Here is a 15,342-nt window from a genome sequence, read left to right as displayed (position 1 = left end):
GGGGGAGGGGGGGGGGGGGTCTGAGTAGTGATGTCGAGACGTCGAATTTCAAGCAAGAACCTAGATGAATGTGACAATGTCAGGGATAATCGCATTTCAACCAGGTTGCGCTGCTTACTACTCTTTCTTCCAAGTCACAAAGCCCAGCCAGGGTAGCGCTCGAAATGAAATCTCGACTACTGCAGCACCCGCCAAATTCGTGTTCTGGGCTACTACGGCTCTGAAACACAGTCAAAGAATTGGGGTCAGAGCGTACTCCGTAGTCCATACTCCTTGTGCGCAGAAGAGAATTATGGAGCTGGAATGCATGAGAATGTGGGCGGCAAAGGAGCCTTTGGAGCTTAATAATTGAATTGACGTCTTCTTGTCACAGGATGTATCCAGCCGGATGTCGCATTTCCGATTGCGCTTTCGCAACTGTGCTGATTGTTGTGGTAATGAGCCGAGCAAATACTATCTATTAACTTGGCAATTAAATGCAGAGAATCATGTACCGCCGCTTTTTGGTCAAGCGAGAGCGACTGTGAATGGCCACAAGCCTCCCCCCCCCCATGACGATACAGAATGGGATCGCCAGATGAAATAGGTTCTTCTGTCTTCCCGGGTCCACAATCTGTATTCCTGACACGAAACGCGTAAAAGTCTCCCGCGACTGTCTGACGTAGTCGAATAGGGAGCGTTGGAATAGTAATTATAATCAGAATTCCCTTAGGGGCATATAAATACTAGACGCTAGAGTTTCAGAGAAAGAAATTAAAATGTTTGAATGGCGTCAGACGAGAAAGGGCGAATAAACACTTGCATAAACGCGGTGGCGATGTTGGTTATGCTTCCCGGGTCTCAAAGTGAACCCAGAAATGTGACCAAGAGTGGCAAAGAAGTCGCCTGTCCAACTACCAGGGACCTAATCGGGTACACTTGCAAGATGCAGTACTTCAAGCAGTATGCGGCATGATGTTATTAAAGGGACGCAGCCACCTCGGAGTTGAGACTGATGAAGATGCCAACCATCAACGGATGAGGCAGGGAGGTACCCAGGTACTTACTTGGGCACCAGTGACGGGGTATTTCACTGTCGTATCCCGACAAGGCAACGACTCATCGCGGGCATTAATCATCAGATATTGAGATGTAGCTCTCCTGGAATATACGTACATGGGGATGGGCAGATTGAATCTGGGATACATTGCTAGGGGCTGCAGCCAAGCCGTTGGGTGCGTGCTGACTCTTGTCGCCATGGCCAATGGCGGCTTGACGAGGGTGGAAGGAAGGAAGGAATGTACTCCGTACTTGAGTACAAACAAGATAAGATAAGATGGTGACAAAAAGGCAGCTCAGTAGTACTACTTGTGACGGAAGAACGGTTACAAAGTAAAACAGACATGCATGCTGGGAGCTGACACCCGTTGACGCCAAAAGGTGCACGTGTGAGCACTTGCATCATCATCATCATCATCACCATCATCACCAACATCACCATCATCAAGTGCCCAAGGTATCTTGTAGTGACCGTTCTGAGTACCTAGCTCTCAAGGTGCCTACCTTAAGTAACTACCTACTTAAGTACCTGCTCACAAAAATCACGGCGGGGAACCTCGGCGCGCCCAAGTCGACACTGGCTGGCTGGCTCGGGCTGATCCATTGGGTCAACGCAATCTCGGATGAGCAAAGACAATCAAAAAAATGACACGCGCGCAACCGACCCCGACCCCGACCCCGAGAGGAGGGGCAGAAGCGGCGGGTGCTCGACCGGCTCCAGAGTCCCCATCACACAAACAAACTTGCACCTTTGACCTTCATACCCCTTCGTCTTGCATTGCTGTCGGCGCAAACTACTGCTCAGGAGCGGCGTCCAATATTGTCGTTTGATCCCCGCATTCCCTTTCTTGCTTTCTGCTTCTCCCACTCCCAGAAGCTCTCACCATGTCGTGGCAAGGTACCCTCCCACCGCTCCCAATCAACAAACCCCCCCCCAATCACCACAACTCGTATCCATCATGCTTGACTAACGCACCCTTCCTCCGCCATCCAGCCTATATCGATTCCAGGTAGACCTGCGCCCTCCATTCCCGGAAACTCCCATCGTCGCTCCCGATTATATAAGAACCAGGGGAGAAAAAAAATACTAACTCCAACTCCTGTCCAGCCTCGTGGCTACCGGTCACATTGACAAGGCCGCCATTATCAGCGCAGCCGGCGACAGCGTTTGGGCTGCTTCGGCCGACTTCCAGGTAATTTTTTCCAGCTTCTCACACCACAGTGTCGCCTCTCCTCCCCTCTCGGATGGAGCCTCTCCGACAGCAGCGATATTACATGCAGATCTCGAGGCAGACAGCTGACTGATGCTCCCGCGACTCTCATCATCGTCAACAATAGCTTAAGCCGGACGAGATGAAGGCCATTTCTGCTATTGTCGGCGGCGACGATGCCGCCAAAGACAAAGCATTCGCTGAAGGACTCTACATTGCCGGCAGCCGATATGTCATGGCCCGAGCCGATGGTCGAAGTATCTACGCCAGACAGGTACGGAGAGCTTCTTGGCTGGGGAAAAACCCCCTTCCCCCCCCCCGTCGTGCAAGCTAATGTGGTTTGGGTTTTGCTCCCATGTGTAGGGTCGACTGGGCGTCGCCATCGCCAAGACCAAGCAGGCCATTGTTGTTGGCCACCACGCCGAGACTGGCGTTGCTGGCAACGCTAGCTCGACTGTCGAAGGACTGGCTGACTACCTTGTTGGACAGGGATACTAGACGCGGGAAGGATATGTATGACGAGATGAAGCTATACAAAATAAGTCGACATGGCAAGATGCTACGAACATATATGAAGATTAGGTGTTTATAAAACTCAACCGGCCGCCTGTTACTCCCAAGTTTGCTGCCTTCGTCGACATGACCGGTGACGAAGTGTGTAGTTCGTGGGCAATGAAACCAAAGGAACAAAACAGCATGTACCGCACAGAGGAGGAAATTCTCACACAGTTCCGGGATACAAGACTCATTCCCAAGAACGCCTCTCCCAAGAAACCGGCAGAGCAGAGGGAAAATGCGCTAGTAGTAGCATTTATACGTCGCCGGCCACAGGCCCGGTTCCGATCTTGGGTTGTTTCCCCGTCATCCATCCTCTGCTATGCAATATAATACAGTATTCCTTGCTAGTTCCCGTCCTCTAAGCCCGGAACTCGAGTCCGCCTGTCCCTGCGTACATTTGTCCCGAAATGGGAAATTAGTCTATATCAAGTCAAAAAGCAGGCGTCTTGGAAATCCTTCCTGCTCCCAAAACACCTGCACGTACTCTATTGTAGATTGTTCGTCCCTCGCCCAATTCCCACCGGCCTTTCGACCAATGATTCCAAAATGCATTCATTTGGAGCTGTAGAAGCAGCATCTCACTTCGTTGCGGCCACCTTTTCAAACTGGCAAGTCCGCATTCCGACGGCCCAGTCCTATCCTATCAACCACCATGCCAATGTACGGTCCAACAACGGGTATTCCCCTCGCAAAGCCGGCAATCGTGCCCAAGAAGTCGCCAAATAGAACGACTATCCCGTACGCTTCGACCAAGAAGCCGACGAGCGTCCAGCGCATCAAGATCAATGTCAGGCCCGCGAAGAATGCCGCTGTGCCCTTGGCTTTTTGTTTGCGCGCGAAGAAGAGAAGGGTCTTTTTGGGGCCGATGATGATGGTGAGGCCAATCAGGAAGAGGATCTACGCGCTGCGTCAGTTTCTTCTCCTCCTTCTTCTTCTTCTTCCTCTTATTCTTCCTCTTCTTCATCTTTCCCCGCCGACAAGGCGCGAGCGAGGGCGTCTCGAGGGATCGAGGGGAGCGGGCAGTCGCACATTTCCCATGGCAAGCCTGCTGCCAATTAGTCACCGCTGCGAGGGCCTGAGAGAGGGGGGCCGGGGCGCGGCGCGCGCACGTACATGGCGCGGTCAAAGAAGAGCATCACTCCTCCGATGAGGAAGAGTCCTCCTGACAGTGGAACATGTTAGCCGTCGGGCGCTCAACAAGTTCGTGGCGACGCGAGCGAATGCCGGCCGGCCGGCGCACGTACCGCCGGAGCAGAAAACCACCCCGATTTCTGTAGGCACTCGTCAGCACAGCGTTTCTCAGGTTCGGTTTCGGGCCCGGTTTACGGCCGAGCCGTGCACGTTGCGACGAAGCGAAGCGAGCTCGCCGTGTCGCGCGTGCCGAGGGGTCCCTTGGGCCATGGCGTACTCTGGGAGTCGGACATCCACATCGACATGGCGGGTGGTTGCTGTTTCCGAATTTGTTTGGGAAAAAAAGGCAGACGTCGAATGCTGGCGGGGATGTCGGATGGGGTGGAAGAGAAGGTCTCGGCTCGGGACAGGGCGAGTTCAATGCGAATGCTGGGTGAAGGAGGGAAATTTTGGCCTTTATTTTTATTTAACGTTCCGCTTTCCCTTCCGAGCTTGCATGTGGTCTCGGTCGACGGATGCGAAGGGACAGCTTGGCGTACGGGGTCCTCTAGGGCTATTGCTATTGGGGCTACCAGGGCGTATAGTTGCTAGGGTAACTAAACTCTATATACCTACCCCTACTAAGTTAGTACTACTATATACTAAGTCCTTACTGCTTATAACTATATATATATATATATATATATATATATATATAAGCCTATAGAAATAAAAGTATACAATAGACTTAAGCTTACAGCTTAAGTATATATTGAGCACTATATTACTACCTTATTAAATACTTTTAGGATATATATTAGGACCTATGTATATATAATAAAGTATAAGAAAGAGAGAATAGAGAACTTTTTCCTTTCTCTCTTCTCTCTCTAAGTTTATAGTTAATACTAGTAACTGTTATGGTCTGAGCTATGCTCGACCTTAATGGAATGGATGCGCTGCAATAGATGCACTGCACTGCGCGCGATAGGGGACATAAGCCCGTGCTAGAGAGAGACCTATATAGTGCCAGATTGAGCAAGCTGTGGGCAGCTTGTTCAATACGTACCCTTTTGACTCAACGGTCAAGGGGTCCGGCACACCACCGGGATGACTGCGGCTGGCACCCGCTATGGCCTAATAGGGCTAGTCTATCACAGTAACGCTTATATGTAGTTTCCTATAGGGCTAGTCCTTAACATATAACAATTAACTACTTTTTTATTTAATTAAGGGCAGCTTTAACTATACAGGTGTATATAAAAATATATATAGTGGTGTGGGAAGCTAGCCACTAGACTGAATTTTGATAGTAGTAGCAATAGCCGTCCTCTAGCACTTAGGGCCAGGCACGCGCTTTCATGAGGTGTAGCCTTGGGGGGAAAGTCTAACGAACGTGGTTTAGCGCCGTTGCGGTTGCGGGAAATGGGGCCACTTGCTTAGTCAATTTTTTTGCTTCTTGCTGGCGAGATAAAATTTCGAGACTGGCAGAGGCTCGATTGACCCTTCGCGGTTACGTCGTCTGATGGCTCGACGAAGTCTATTCCTTTCGACACGCCCGTCATTGTTCTGCTGTGCTGGGATTGATCTAGCGGATGCGCGCTCGTGTGGCTAGCCAAGTGGCTTTCCCAATCATGACCACTTGTGGCTTCACACTTCTTTTCCAACTTGTGTGTTTTGAAGTTGAGGAATGCACGAACGATTTCCAGATCGCGTACTGCAGAACCAGCGCAGGAGCTTCAATATATTGGCAGTGGTTGACAAATAGTTGCCATGATGTTGTCTTTGCTACTACTACTAGTACACGTTGCCCCGACGGCCAAGGTCTTGAGCTTTGGCAACTGAGATTGCTTGCCTCGATGCATTCTCGGTACTTTGTCGGCTTTCACAGCTTGGGCAAAGAGCAAAAATGGATCACGATTAAGCCGGAGCGTCATTTGCCATCCTTGACTGAAAGGCTGGGGATGCATAGTTGAGGCTTGACTTTGTTGGTCGGACATTGTCCTATCGTGACGGCTTGTTGTATGTGGTTTTGATAGTCGGACATGACAGCGCTTGGGCCTGGCCCGTCTCCCCATGCACATGTTGAATGGTTTCCCCAGGCGGCTTGCCAAATGTAACTAGGAGCGCCGCGAGCGGACGTGTGTCGGCCAGCACCAAGATAGTGCTCACTTCAGTACGGTATGTGCGCCACGAGCCTCGAGAAACTGTTCAGCAGAAGTCTGCGGCAGGGACCGAATCAAAGCGAAGACCTCTCTGTTGTGGTATCTCATTCGGGTCTTGGGGTCGAGATATGGCGCAGGCAAGCCCGTGACGTCGCAGTAGTGCTTGGAGTGAGCCAGTGATGGCGCTGATTCGATATTGGTATATGTTGCCGTCGGTGCAGAAGCTATGGCCCCTGCTGGCTTCAAACTCTTCTCGAGGACCAGCTTTGAAAGACTCCGCGATGCTTGAGCGAGATTCGGCGCTTGGTCTCGGCCGTTGGTGGTGGCAGGCGTTGAGGTTCCGCTTGTGGACAAGCCATCTTCTCTTGCGGGCGTCGCATTTCCACTTCCCTCCTGAGGTGTCGCCAGTGCGGACGCTTCTCTTCTAGAGGCATCGCCTACAATGGCCTTGAGGTTCTTGTTTCGGCGCTGGTTTGGTTTCCAATGGGGGTTTCTAAAGGTCTTGTGGATCGAGTGAATATCGAGCTGCTCGATGAGCTGCTGGTGCTGGATCTGGGCTTCGGTGGGGGTAGCAGTAGCCATTTTGAGGAGCTTTGAGGGGCGTTTCGCGATGAGAAAACTAGTCTCGGGGGAAGCAGGGAGCCTTGTATTTTTATTTAAAAAGATTGCAAGTGTCTGACTGCGGTCACGGCTTGGACGGGCCAGATGGTGGTGGTGCTCGTCGCATACCAATTACTGCTGTTCTGCCGCGTCCCACCGCATCCCAATGTGGCCACTCGCCGCTATCCATCACCACCGGGCTCCAGCCGTGCAGCAGGATCTCTTATTGGAAACAGCCTGAGTGATTTGCCGAGAGCATTGTTGGAAGAGAGCAAAAGGATGGTGAGCTTTTTCTTCTTTGAGACCACTCAATCTGAAACCATGGATGTACTCAAGTGTTGATGCAGGAAAGCCCGCACGAACACCAGCAGAACTTGCTGTTGTCTCGCATCGTGACCAACGTGGTACTACAGCTCACCATCCATCCATGCGGAAATACGCCACCGGCTGACCATCTGCTAGGAAAAACTAAACGAGGCCGTCATTGTCATGAACAAAAGCCTTCAGGTACACATGACATCCCCAACTGCGATGAGGAATAGAGACCGTGTTGACTCGGCGTCAATCAGGAAATCAACATTCAAAACATGAATGTCGAGTTGGTGGCGCAAATGTTTAAAAACTATCAGTCCAACGTTCTTTTCCATCTGGAAGGTGAGTTGCATGCTTGATTGTCCAGAAAACGCGTGTTGATCGGTGCTCCAGCTACGGACAACCTCAAACCACCCTCATAGCGACGGGTACGGGCAAACATATCTTGGCTGGAACAAAGGCTTGGGGTGTGTCGAGCAGAGTGAAGGGTTGGATTGGATGATGGCGGGACAACCCCTGTACTTAGTTCAACATATATAAACGCATCACTATCAAGTGCAATTCTGGCTTGTGTACGAATTTGCCTCTGTGAGCACAAGAACAACGCGAAATGGCGCACAGGGCGTGAAATGACAAAACGAGCCTCGCACTCATTCCCCCCACGATCCGAGCAACCTGCGACCCGCAGGGGCGTGATGGTGCGAGACGACGAGACTACGAGACCCACCAGCAAGAGAGCCTCCCCTCCCGTCATCAGCCTCGTAGCCTCGCATTGGCTCTTTTGGCCTCTCTCGGTCTCTTGGAGGCGTCGCCAACACTTTGAATTCCTTCGCTTTCCCTTCAACTGCCTGTCGCGCACCAGCCAAGTCCGTCATCCACGGGCGCCCTTCTCGCCGAACCGGCCGGAAACGCTGGCCCTCAACATGATAACCGCAGCTACCTGGTGACTTCGACTCAAGCTTTGCGACATACAAAGACGCCAGCCATGGCTCCCTCCGCGATAGACGACCCGAAGCAGAGGCGCCCGGACGAGAAGGCGTATCCCGCCGCCAACATCTTCCCTGTCAAGGAGACTCGATTCGAAAAGTACATTGAGCCTCAGGCTGATGGATACAAGAAGGCCCTCGAGCAACACGGGGGCGATGCTGCCATCGTCATCGACAATGGTAAGTCTGATGGATGGATGGTGGATGGCGAACCTGCACGTCAAACTGCCCAAGCCCGAATCAAGCTGACACGTACGACGACGCAGGGTCTTGGGCCGTCCGTGCCGGGTGGTCTTTTGAGTCGGCGCCGCGGTTCAGCATGCCCCCGATAATGGCCAAGTATCGCGATCGCAAGTTCGGCAAGACTTTCTCGTTTGCCGGATCCGACTGCTACGCCGACACGACAGCTCGAGGCCATATCCGAGGAGCATTCGAGGCCGGCACGGGCATCGTGAGTAACTGGGACGTCATGGAGCACGTCCTGGACTATGTATTCCTCAAACTGGGGCTCAACGAATCAAGCGACGGATCGGTAGACGTCCCCATTGTCATGACAGAGGCCGTTGCCAATCTGCCGTACTCGAGAAAATGTCTGCCCAAGCTCCCCGCTCACGCACTCTGTGAGAGTCGGACCACTAACAAGGCGCTCCAGCAATGACTGAGATCATCTTCGAGTGCTACGGCGCGCCATCGCTGGCCTACGGCATCGACTCTCTCTTCTCGTACCGACAAAACAGGGGAAACACAGGCCTCGTCATCTCATCATCCCACACTTCAACGCACGTCATTCCAGTATACAACGCCAAGGCGATTCTCGGCCAGGCGATCAGGCTCAATTGGGGAGGGTATCACGGCGCCGAGTACCTCCTCAAGCTTATCCGCTTGAAATACCCTGCCTTCAATGCCAAACTCAACGGCTCACAGGCCGAGCACATGATCCGGGATCACTGCTACGTATCCAAGAACTACGACGAAGAAATCAAAAACTACCTCGACTGGACAGGTCTGGAAGACAGAGACGTCGTCATCCAGTATCCCTACACAGAGGAAGTCGTCGTCCAGAAAACCGAGGAGGAGCTCGCCAGGATAGCAGAACGCAAGAAGGAGAGCGGCCGTCGGTTACAGCAACAGGCCGCCAAGATGAGGCTCGAAAAGCTGATGAAGAAGGAACAAGACCTCGAGTACTACAAGAACCTACAGGCAAAGCTTGTCGACGAGACCAAGAAGGAAATCCGCCGCCAGCTGGACAGCCACGAGATCAAGGACGAAAACCAGCTCGACAAGATCATCAAGGAGCTGGAAAAGTCCATCAAGAAGGCGCGCACAAAGGACGTCGGCGGCGACCCCGAAGAGGACCAGGAACAGCCCAACTTTGACCTGCTCGACGTGCCCGACGACCAGCTCGACGAGGCGCAGATCAAGCAGAAGCGCCAACAGCGCCTCATGAAATCCAACCACGAAGCCCGCGCGCGCGCCAAGGCCGAGAAGGAGGCCGAGAAGGCGCGGGTCGCCGAGGAGGAGCGCCTCGACAAGGAGCGCCGCGAAAACGACCTCGACAACTGGCTCGAGGAGAAGCGCCAGGCTCGCCTCCGGACCCTCCAGAAGATCAAGGAGCGCGACCGCCTAAAGGCCGATCTGGGAAACCGCAAATCCCTCGCCTCCCAGATCCGCATGAAGAGCATCGCCAACCTCGCTTCCGAGAATACGACCAAGAAGCGTCGCCGCGGCGGGGACGACGACGACTTCGGCGCCAACGACGACGACTGGGGCGTCTATCGCCAGATCGCCGTCGGTGACAACAGCGAGGACGAGCAGGAGGAGGAGGACCTCGCCACCAGCCTCAGGAACCTCGAGCAGGAGCTCCTCCAGTACGATCCGGACTTTGACTACGAGCAAACCCAGGAGGCGCAGTCCGACTGGTCCAAGTCCCTGCTGCACGCCTTCGCCCGCGGGCCCCGCCCCTTCGACTCGGCCTCCCAGGCACAGCTCAACCAGATCCATCTCAACGTGGAGCGCATCCGCGTCCCGGAGGTTGTGTTCCGCCCGTCCATAGCGGGCGTCGACCAGACCGGCATCATCGAAATCGCGGGGGACGTGCTGAACCAGCGCCTGAGCGGTGTGCCTGACCGCGACGCCTTTCTGAAGGACATCTTCCTCACCGGCGGGAACACCCTGTTCCAGAACTTTGACCAGCGTGTTCGTGAGGGTCTCAGGGCGCTGCTGCCCGCCGATTCGGAGTTGAAGGTGCGTCGTGCGCAGGATGCCTTGCTGGATGCGTGGAAGGGTGCCGCCGGCTGGGCGGGGACGCCGGCGTGGAAGGCGGCTACAATTACGAGGGAGGAGTATCGCGAACAGGGACCAGAGTATATCAAGGTACGTTTTTTTTTTCTTTTTTTTTCTTTTCGGCTACTGCGTCTGTGTTTTCCACGGCAAGCAAGAGACTCGTTTACGTGCTAATGTGGGAGAAATAGGAGCATGACATGGGCAACTCGTATGCTTGAAAATATGGATGGGTAAATCGGTCATGGGACGTCGGAGTCAAGATGCGGCTGTCTTCAAGTGCCATGTATTATATGTACGGGGTCTCGTCAGGTACTGAATAGAGAAAATAATTCACGCACAAACATGGAATAGCGTAGCCAGTCAAGAAACAAGACCAGTGTTTGAAAATATAACTTGGCTCCTCCATGGCGTCCAAGAAGCATAAAGGGGGACAGTGATATTCCTGGTGAAATAACTTCGGGTTCACGATCAGCGGGACATGTCCCATCATCTAGCCAGCATTCATAGACCACTCCACAATACTCCCTTCCCTATTGAGCAAATCATACGTTCAACGCCAACCCGCTGTACAAATTTCTCTGGCCCCTTGCTCTTCTGCTGGGCTTGACCGCGACCGACCGACGTGGCGAATTCACGTGGTCATCGCAGTCATCCAGTTCAGACTCCGTATCACGTTGCAAACGCCGATAACGCCATGATAAATCAACTAAAAACGACCTCGAAACAGGTATCCCACAACGCCCCCGGAAATAAAAGCTAGAGAAGCCTGGAGTGCCCATTGAGGGGGGGTAAATCTCACGTCTGCAGGACCCCTACACGTCTGTTGATCGACTGACGCTTTCTTCGCTCTGTTGTTGAAGTTGTCTGTTGATTTCCTCGACGGTTCGACTATCCTCATCGCGTGACTCGGGCTTGTAGACGGGGCTGGGATATCGCCCTTGACATTCGGCCAATTGCTCCTGAGCGGCAAGACCAGCCACCGCCTGAGCAACAGCTTCAAGCGGCGTTCCAACTCCAGCATTTGCCACTTGCTCTGGCGCACTGGCAGGAGGGGGCTGGGCTGCAGAGGATTGAGATAAATTAATATTGGGAGGCGGAGGCGGATAGTCCCCCTGGGTATCAATGAGCCTCGACTGAAGATGGATAACGTATTCACGAAGGGCGTAGTTTTCGGCTTGCACGGCCTTGTATGTCTGCTCCATCTCGGCGTAATCTCGCACCTGTTGCTCGAGCTTCTTGATGTAGCCCTCCTTGCGCTGCCGGAATGCTCTCTTTGCACGCAATATTAGCTGCTACCCTGGGAATTTCGGTGTGGTTTGGTGCGTGTATGATGATGAGGTTTCAGAGCCGAATCAGAAGCAATAGAAAACCTACCTGTGCTGCTCTGTTTTGCGCCGCGCGCTTCGACTGAGAAAGCTCACGTTTTGCCTTCCTTCCATCACCAACAGCACCTGGTTCGGGGACCGATGAAGACGGCGCAGGGGCTATGGAAGCATTGACCGGCCCGGATGAACTGGCCCCAGGGCTGTGTGCAGAAGGCGGTCCCATGGGCATCATGCTGGATGGGTGGCCTGGGGAGGCTCGGAGATCTGGGTGGATATGCGACTCGGCTTGGGTCTTCCTCAAGGCGCGAGCAGCTTCGTGTGAGGCAGCGGCCAATTCTTCGTATCCATTCGCCGTTCGCGCCGGCGGAGAGTCAGAAGTGGCGTTTCTCGAGTTGCACGAGCCTGAAGCTGTCGATGCGTTCGCGTCGTGACTCTGTAGGAGCTCCAATTGTGCGCGCAAGTGCTGCTCTAGAATGAGAGACGGCAATCCGTGTCAGCGACGTCTGTCTCTCGTGTTTCCTGAGAATCCTCCCACGAAGTCCGACACTCCGGGGACCCTTGGGCAGCCAAGAAGGGCAGCCGCCGCCCCGAGCACAAATCAGAGCAGGAAAAACGCAGCAATTGAGCAAGGTTGCTAAACCGGAAGCCGCAGCATCAGGCAAGTATCAAAAGTGCGCGCAAGGTCCCAAGCCGCTGGTCGTCACTTGACCAAGACGGCCAGCCTCGGCCAACAAGCGCACAGAAGCCCGCGCAATGGTGCAAAAGACGATGCGATTCTGGACAAGGTCTGGCTGGCGTGGAAAGGAAAGCATGCAGTTGGCAAGCGTGCAGGTGTTTTACACACGTCCAAAAAGAGGCACGGCGGTCGTGTGCGATGCAAAGGGAGAAAGAGGATCTTGCTGACTTACCTTGATTCCCAGAGCTCGATGGTTGCTGCATTGCTTGGGATAGGATATTCTGACTCAGCATTCGAGATGCGCGAGGCGAGGATTACATACTGCGCAGGAGACGGAGTGCTGACGTGAACGTGGGAAAAAAGAGGACCCCGAGGATGGGCAGGTGCGGACTAGCCTTTTCTTGCCCTGGACTGGTGCGGCTAGAGTGGGAAGGTGGCACCCACACATGTACCCACACGCGCCGACAAAGCGCAAGCCAGTCGCGCTTCCATGACATGGTGACACTCGCCAGGCCAGGAAGGAGCGGAGTCATGGGAATCGGCTTATGTAACGAAAATAAGACTGCCGGAAACAAAGCGTGAAGCCAACTGCTAATAATAACTAGAAAGACCAACTACGTGATCTGCATGTCTCCAGGTCTTTGGCACGGAGAGTTCAGCTTGTCTCCCGGTCGTCCACGTCCCTACATCGGTTCCATGGGCCCCTCTGCGCCTGCATCTGCATGACCACTCAGCCTTGAACATTAGCAGTTGCACCTCGACTCCTCGATTCATCAATCAACAGCCGCTGCGGAACACGGACTATGTATTACATATTGCACGCAGCGGGAAATGGTGTGGCTGGGCTGCAACGAAGCAAAGTGGACCTCCCGAGACGACATCTGGCATGGAGGGCGTGACGACTGGTTGCTGGCTTTTAATGTCATCTCAACTTCATTCTCCCAGTTGTCCCCAGCCATGTCCACAGGAGTCAGGACGAGACGACCATGGGTTCGCGGTTCACTTCTTACCAATGCCAATGGCAGTGACAATGTCAATATCGATACCAACGACTATTCACTTCTCCAGGTCCTCAGCATCAACCTGAGCATCCCCACGAGACCCTGCTGCTTCTGTGAGAGCTTAGCTTCGAGATGTTCTGTTGCCGAGGAGGCGTCGGTCAAGGACGGACCCAACAACAGTCTGGTTTGTCAGCAACAAGAGGATCGAACAACACTAAAAAGCGGGTCATCATCCTGTCTCAAGCTCACCATCTCGAGACTGCCCGATTCTGCCAGCGTTTATGAGGTGGTCATGCTTCTTCTCATGTCACCAGAGCCGCATACAACGGCTTTAATCAAATGTTCCCATGCGGCCTTCTGCGCTCTGACATCCATCTCGCATAACGGATTTCTGCCAGATTACTTGGTCTTGCCAAACTTGGCCGAGGCCGGAATCACCAGAAACCAGGGTGAGAACTCCTAGTCCCTTCCAGAGTCTTTCAGCTCCGTCTGCTGAACGACTTACGGTGCGTGATTTGGGGACACAGCCCAGAAAGAAACCTAGGTATGCATCCGACAGAGTTTTGGAAGAAACTTGTCACGCGTGCGTAATACGTTTCCACTTAACACTGGTTGATGTATGATTTGCTACGCTGTATCTTGTCACTGGAAACTTGAGTCACTTGACAAGATACTCTGCATCCTAGCAGTATCATTGCAAACTATGTATCAAGAGCCCAAAAAGCACGGGTCTAATCTAATGCAGTCACACGCGAACTCTCATGGATGATTTGCACTACTAGAACGTGTGCCATGGCCAAACATTCAGCATTTTCGTCGAGTTCCGCACGCAGACCGCAACCAACCCAGTGTAGAATTCGAACATGATGGTCAGCTTTCATGAGACCTTGGACTTTTCGATCGGACCGAGCAGTGCTCTGCGGCCTCTGCCCACTAAGCAAGCCCCTGGGGTTGGCCAACGTAGTCGGCACCCGGGACCCGGATAAGATGTGGCGTCGGGACGAGTTTGGCGTCCTGCTTGACCATGATATTGGGACTCTGGGTAATCAGGAAGACGGGGTTGTCAGGGCCGGACTTGATTGGAACGTGTACCGTTGTAAATAGTAAATACCAAGTTCCCCCCCTCGGCGATCCTGGCGCGCAAAGAAGCCGTGCAAAGTCCTCGACGGGGTCGCCGAGACGGGTACTTTGTGCGGCTGCCGGTCTCAAGAGAACGTTGACGTTCTGTTCCATCACCCGCGCGTGGGCGGGCGGCGGGGACCCTTGAAGTTTCTGTCCCTCCACCAGCCAAGTCGGCACCCAGTTCTCGACCTCATCGCACCAACAGCTGCGATAACATGTCCCGGCTCCTGCGAGCAACAACCGCCGCCGGCGCCCTTCCCTCGCGCATCTATCCCGCCGCACCATACTCCACCATGCAGCCCAGGTTCTCGCCAGGCACCGACGAAACCTCCACCGCATCGGCGCTCACGCCTCTCTTGATTTCCTCCGGAGGGCGATGGGCGCTATCCTCCCAGGGGCAGGCCCTGGAGCGAAGCTTCAAGTTCAAGACGTTTGCAAAGACATGGGTATGCCGTGCTGGGAAACGCGAGAGCCGAGGACAGGGCCAACGGCTAAGGGTTTGGTGCAGGACTTCATGACCGCCGTATCGCTGCAGTGCAAACTTCACAACCACCACCCTGAATGGTCAAACGTGCGCCTTGATACGTCCGTTGCACCCGTGAGGAACGCCGGTCTGACGGGACGAGGCACAGGTCTACAATACCGCGTTTGTTCGGTGGACGACGCATAATCCCCAGGGGTTATCGGAGAAGGATGTCAAATTGGCCGGGATATGCGATGCTGTTGCCAGGGACTTTGGGGAGCTGGATCCGGAGCCTGCGAGCAACGAGGCGAAGGTCAAGGGGCTTGCGGACACGGCTGCTTCTTTGTCGGGGGGTTGCTGTACGCCAAAGGCGCACAAGTGATTGGGTTTCCATGGACCTTGTGAGGCAGATTCGCCGGGTGGAACGTGTTGATGCCGACGAGGCCTCCTACGACGAGCAGCTCTGGCACCGTGGGTGATGCTCTCCGGGCT

At 53.9% G+C, this 15,342-nt stretch overlaps 7 protein-coding genes across 7 annotated transcripts; 3 read left to right on the top strand and 4 right to left on the bottom strand.

The window, feature by feature from the left end:
- Positions 1-2,391: 2,391 nt before the first annotated feature.
- On the top strand, positions 2,392-2,747 carry MAM_03970 (profilin; the record flags this gene model as incomplete). Its single annotated transcript, XM_040822769.1, has 2 exons — positions 2,392-2,523; positions 2,613-2,747. The coding sequence occupies 2 exons, from the start codon at positions 2,392-2,394 to the stop codon at positions 2,745-2,747; spliced, it is 267 nt and encodes an 88-aa protein (XP_040679275.1).
- Positions 2,748-3,450: 703 nt separating this feature from the next.
- MAM_03969 (uncharacterized protein) lies at positions 3,451-3,771 on the bottom strand (the record flags this gene model as incomplete). Its single annotated transcript, XM_040822768.1, has 1 exon — positions 3,451-3,771. One exon carries the CDS (start codon positions 3,769-3,771, stop codon positions 3,451-3,453), a length of 321 nt encoding a protein of 106 aa, XP_040679274.1.
- Positions 3,772-6,085: 2,314 nt separating this feature from the next.
- On the bottom strand, positions 6,086-6,664 carry MAM_03968 (YL1 nuclear; the record flags this gene model as incomplete). The annotated part of the gene is made up of 1 exon (XM_040822767.1): positions 6,086-6,664. The coding sequence occupies one exon, from the start codon at positions 6,662-6,664 to the stop codon at positions 6,086-6,088; it is 579 nt and encodes a 192-aa protein (XP_040679273.1).
- Positions 6,665-7,979: 1,315 nt separating this feature from the next.
- On the top strand, positions 7,980-10,481 carry MAM_03967 (Actin-like protein; the record flags this gene model as incomplete). The annotated part of the gene is made up of 4 exons (XM_040822766.1): positions 7,980-8,160; positions 8,247-8,570; positions 8,633-10,353; positions 10,452-10,481. 4 exons carry the CDS (start codon positions 7,980-7,982, stop codon positions 10,479-10,481), a joined length of 2,256 nt encoding a protein of 751 aa, XP_040679272.1.
- Positions 10,482-11,075: 594 nt separating this feature from the next.
- MAM_03966 (uncharacterized protein) lies at positions 11,076-12,527 on the bottom strand (the record flags this gene model as incomplete). The annotated part of the gene is made up of 3 exons (XM_040822765.1): positions 11,076-11,534; positions 11,638-12,056; positions 12,497-12,527. The coding sequence occupies 3 exons, from the start codon at positions 12,525-12,527 to the stop codon at positions 11,076-11,078; spliced, it is 909 nt and encodes a 302-aa protein (XP_040679271.1).
- A 694-nt stretch (positions 12,528-13,221) lies between these two features.
- Positions 13,222-13,728, top strand: MAM_03965 (uncharacterized protein; the record flags this gene model as incomplete). Its single annotated transcript, XM_040822764.1, has 1 exon — positions 13,222-13,728. One exon carries the CDS (start codon positions 13,222-13,224, stop codon positions 13,726-13,728), a length of 507 nt encoding a protein of 168 aa, XP_040679270.1.
- Positions 13,729-14,198: 470 nt separating this feature from the next.
- On the bottom strand, positions 14,199-14,498 carry MAM_03964 (uncharacterized protein; the record flags this gene model as incomplete). Its single annotated transcript, XM_040822763.1, has 1 exon — positions 14,199-14,498. The coding sequence occupies one exon, from the start codon at positions 14,496-14,498 to the stop codon at positions 14,199-14,201; it is 300 nt and encodes a 99-aa protein (XP_040679269.1).
- Positions 14,499-15,342: the final 844 nt, after the last annotated feature.

The sequence above is a fragment of the Metarhizium album genome (assembly GCF_000804445.1).
Source record: "Metarhizium album ARSEF 1941 chromosome Unknown scaffold_8, whole genome shotgun sequence".
Lineage (NCBI taxonomy): Eukaryota > Fungi > Ascomycota > Sordariomycetes > Hypocreales > Clavicipitaceae > Metarhizium > Metarhizium album.
Note: the sequence above shows the minus strand (reverse complement) of the source record. Positions and strands in the feature narration are given on the sequence as shown.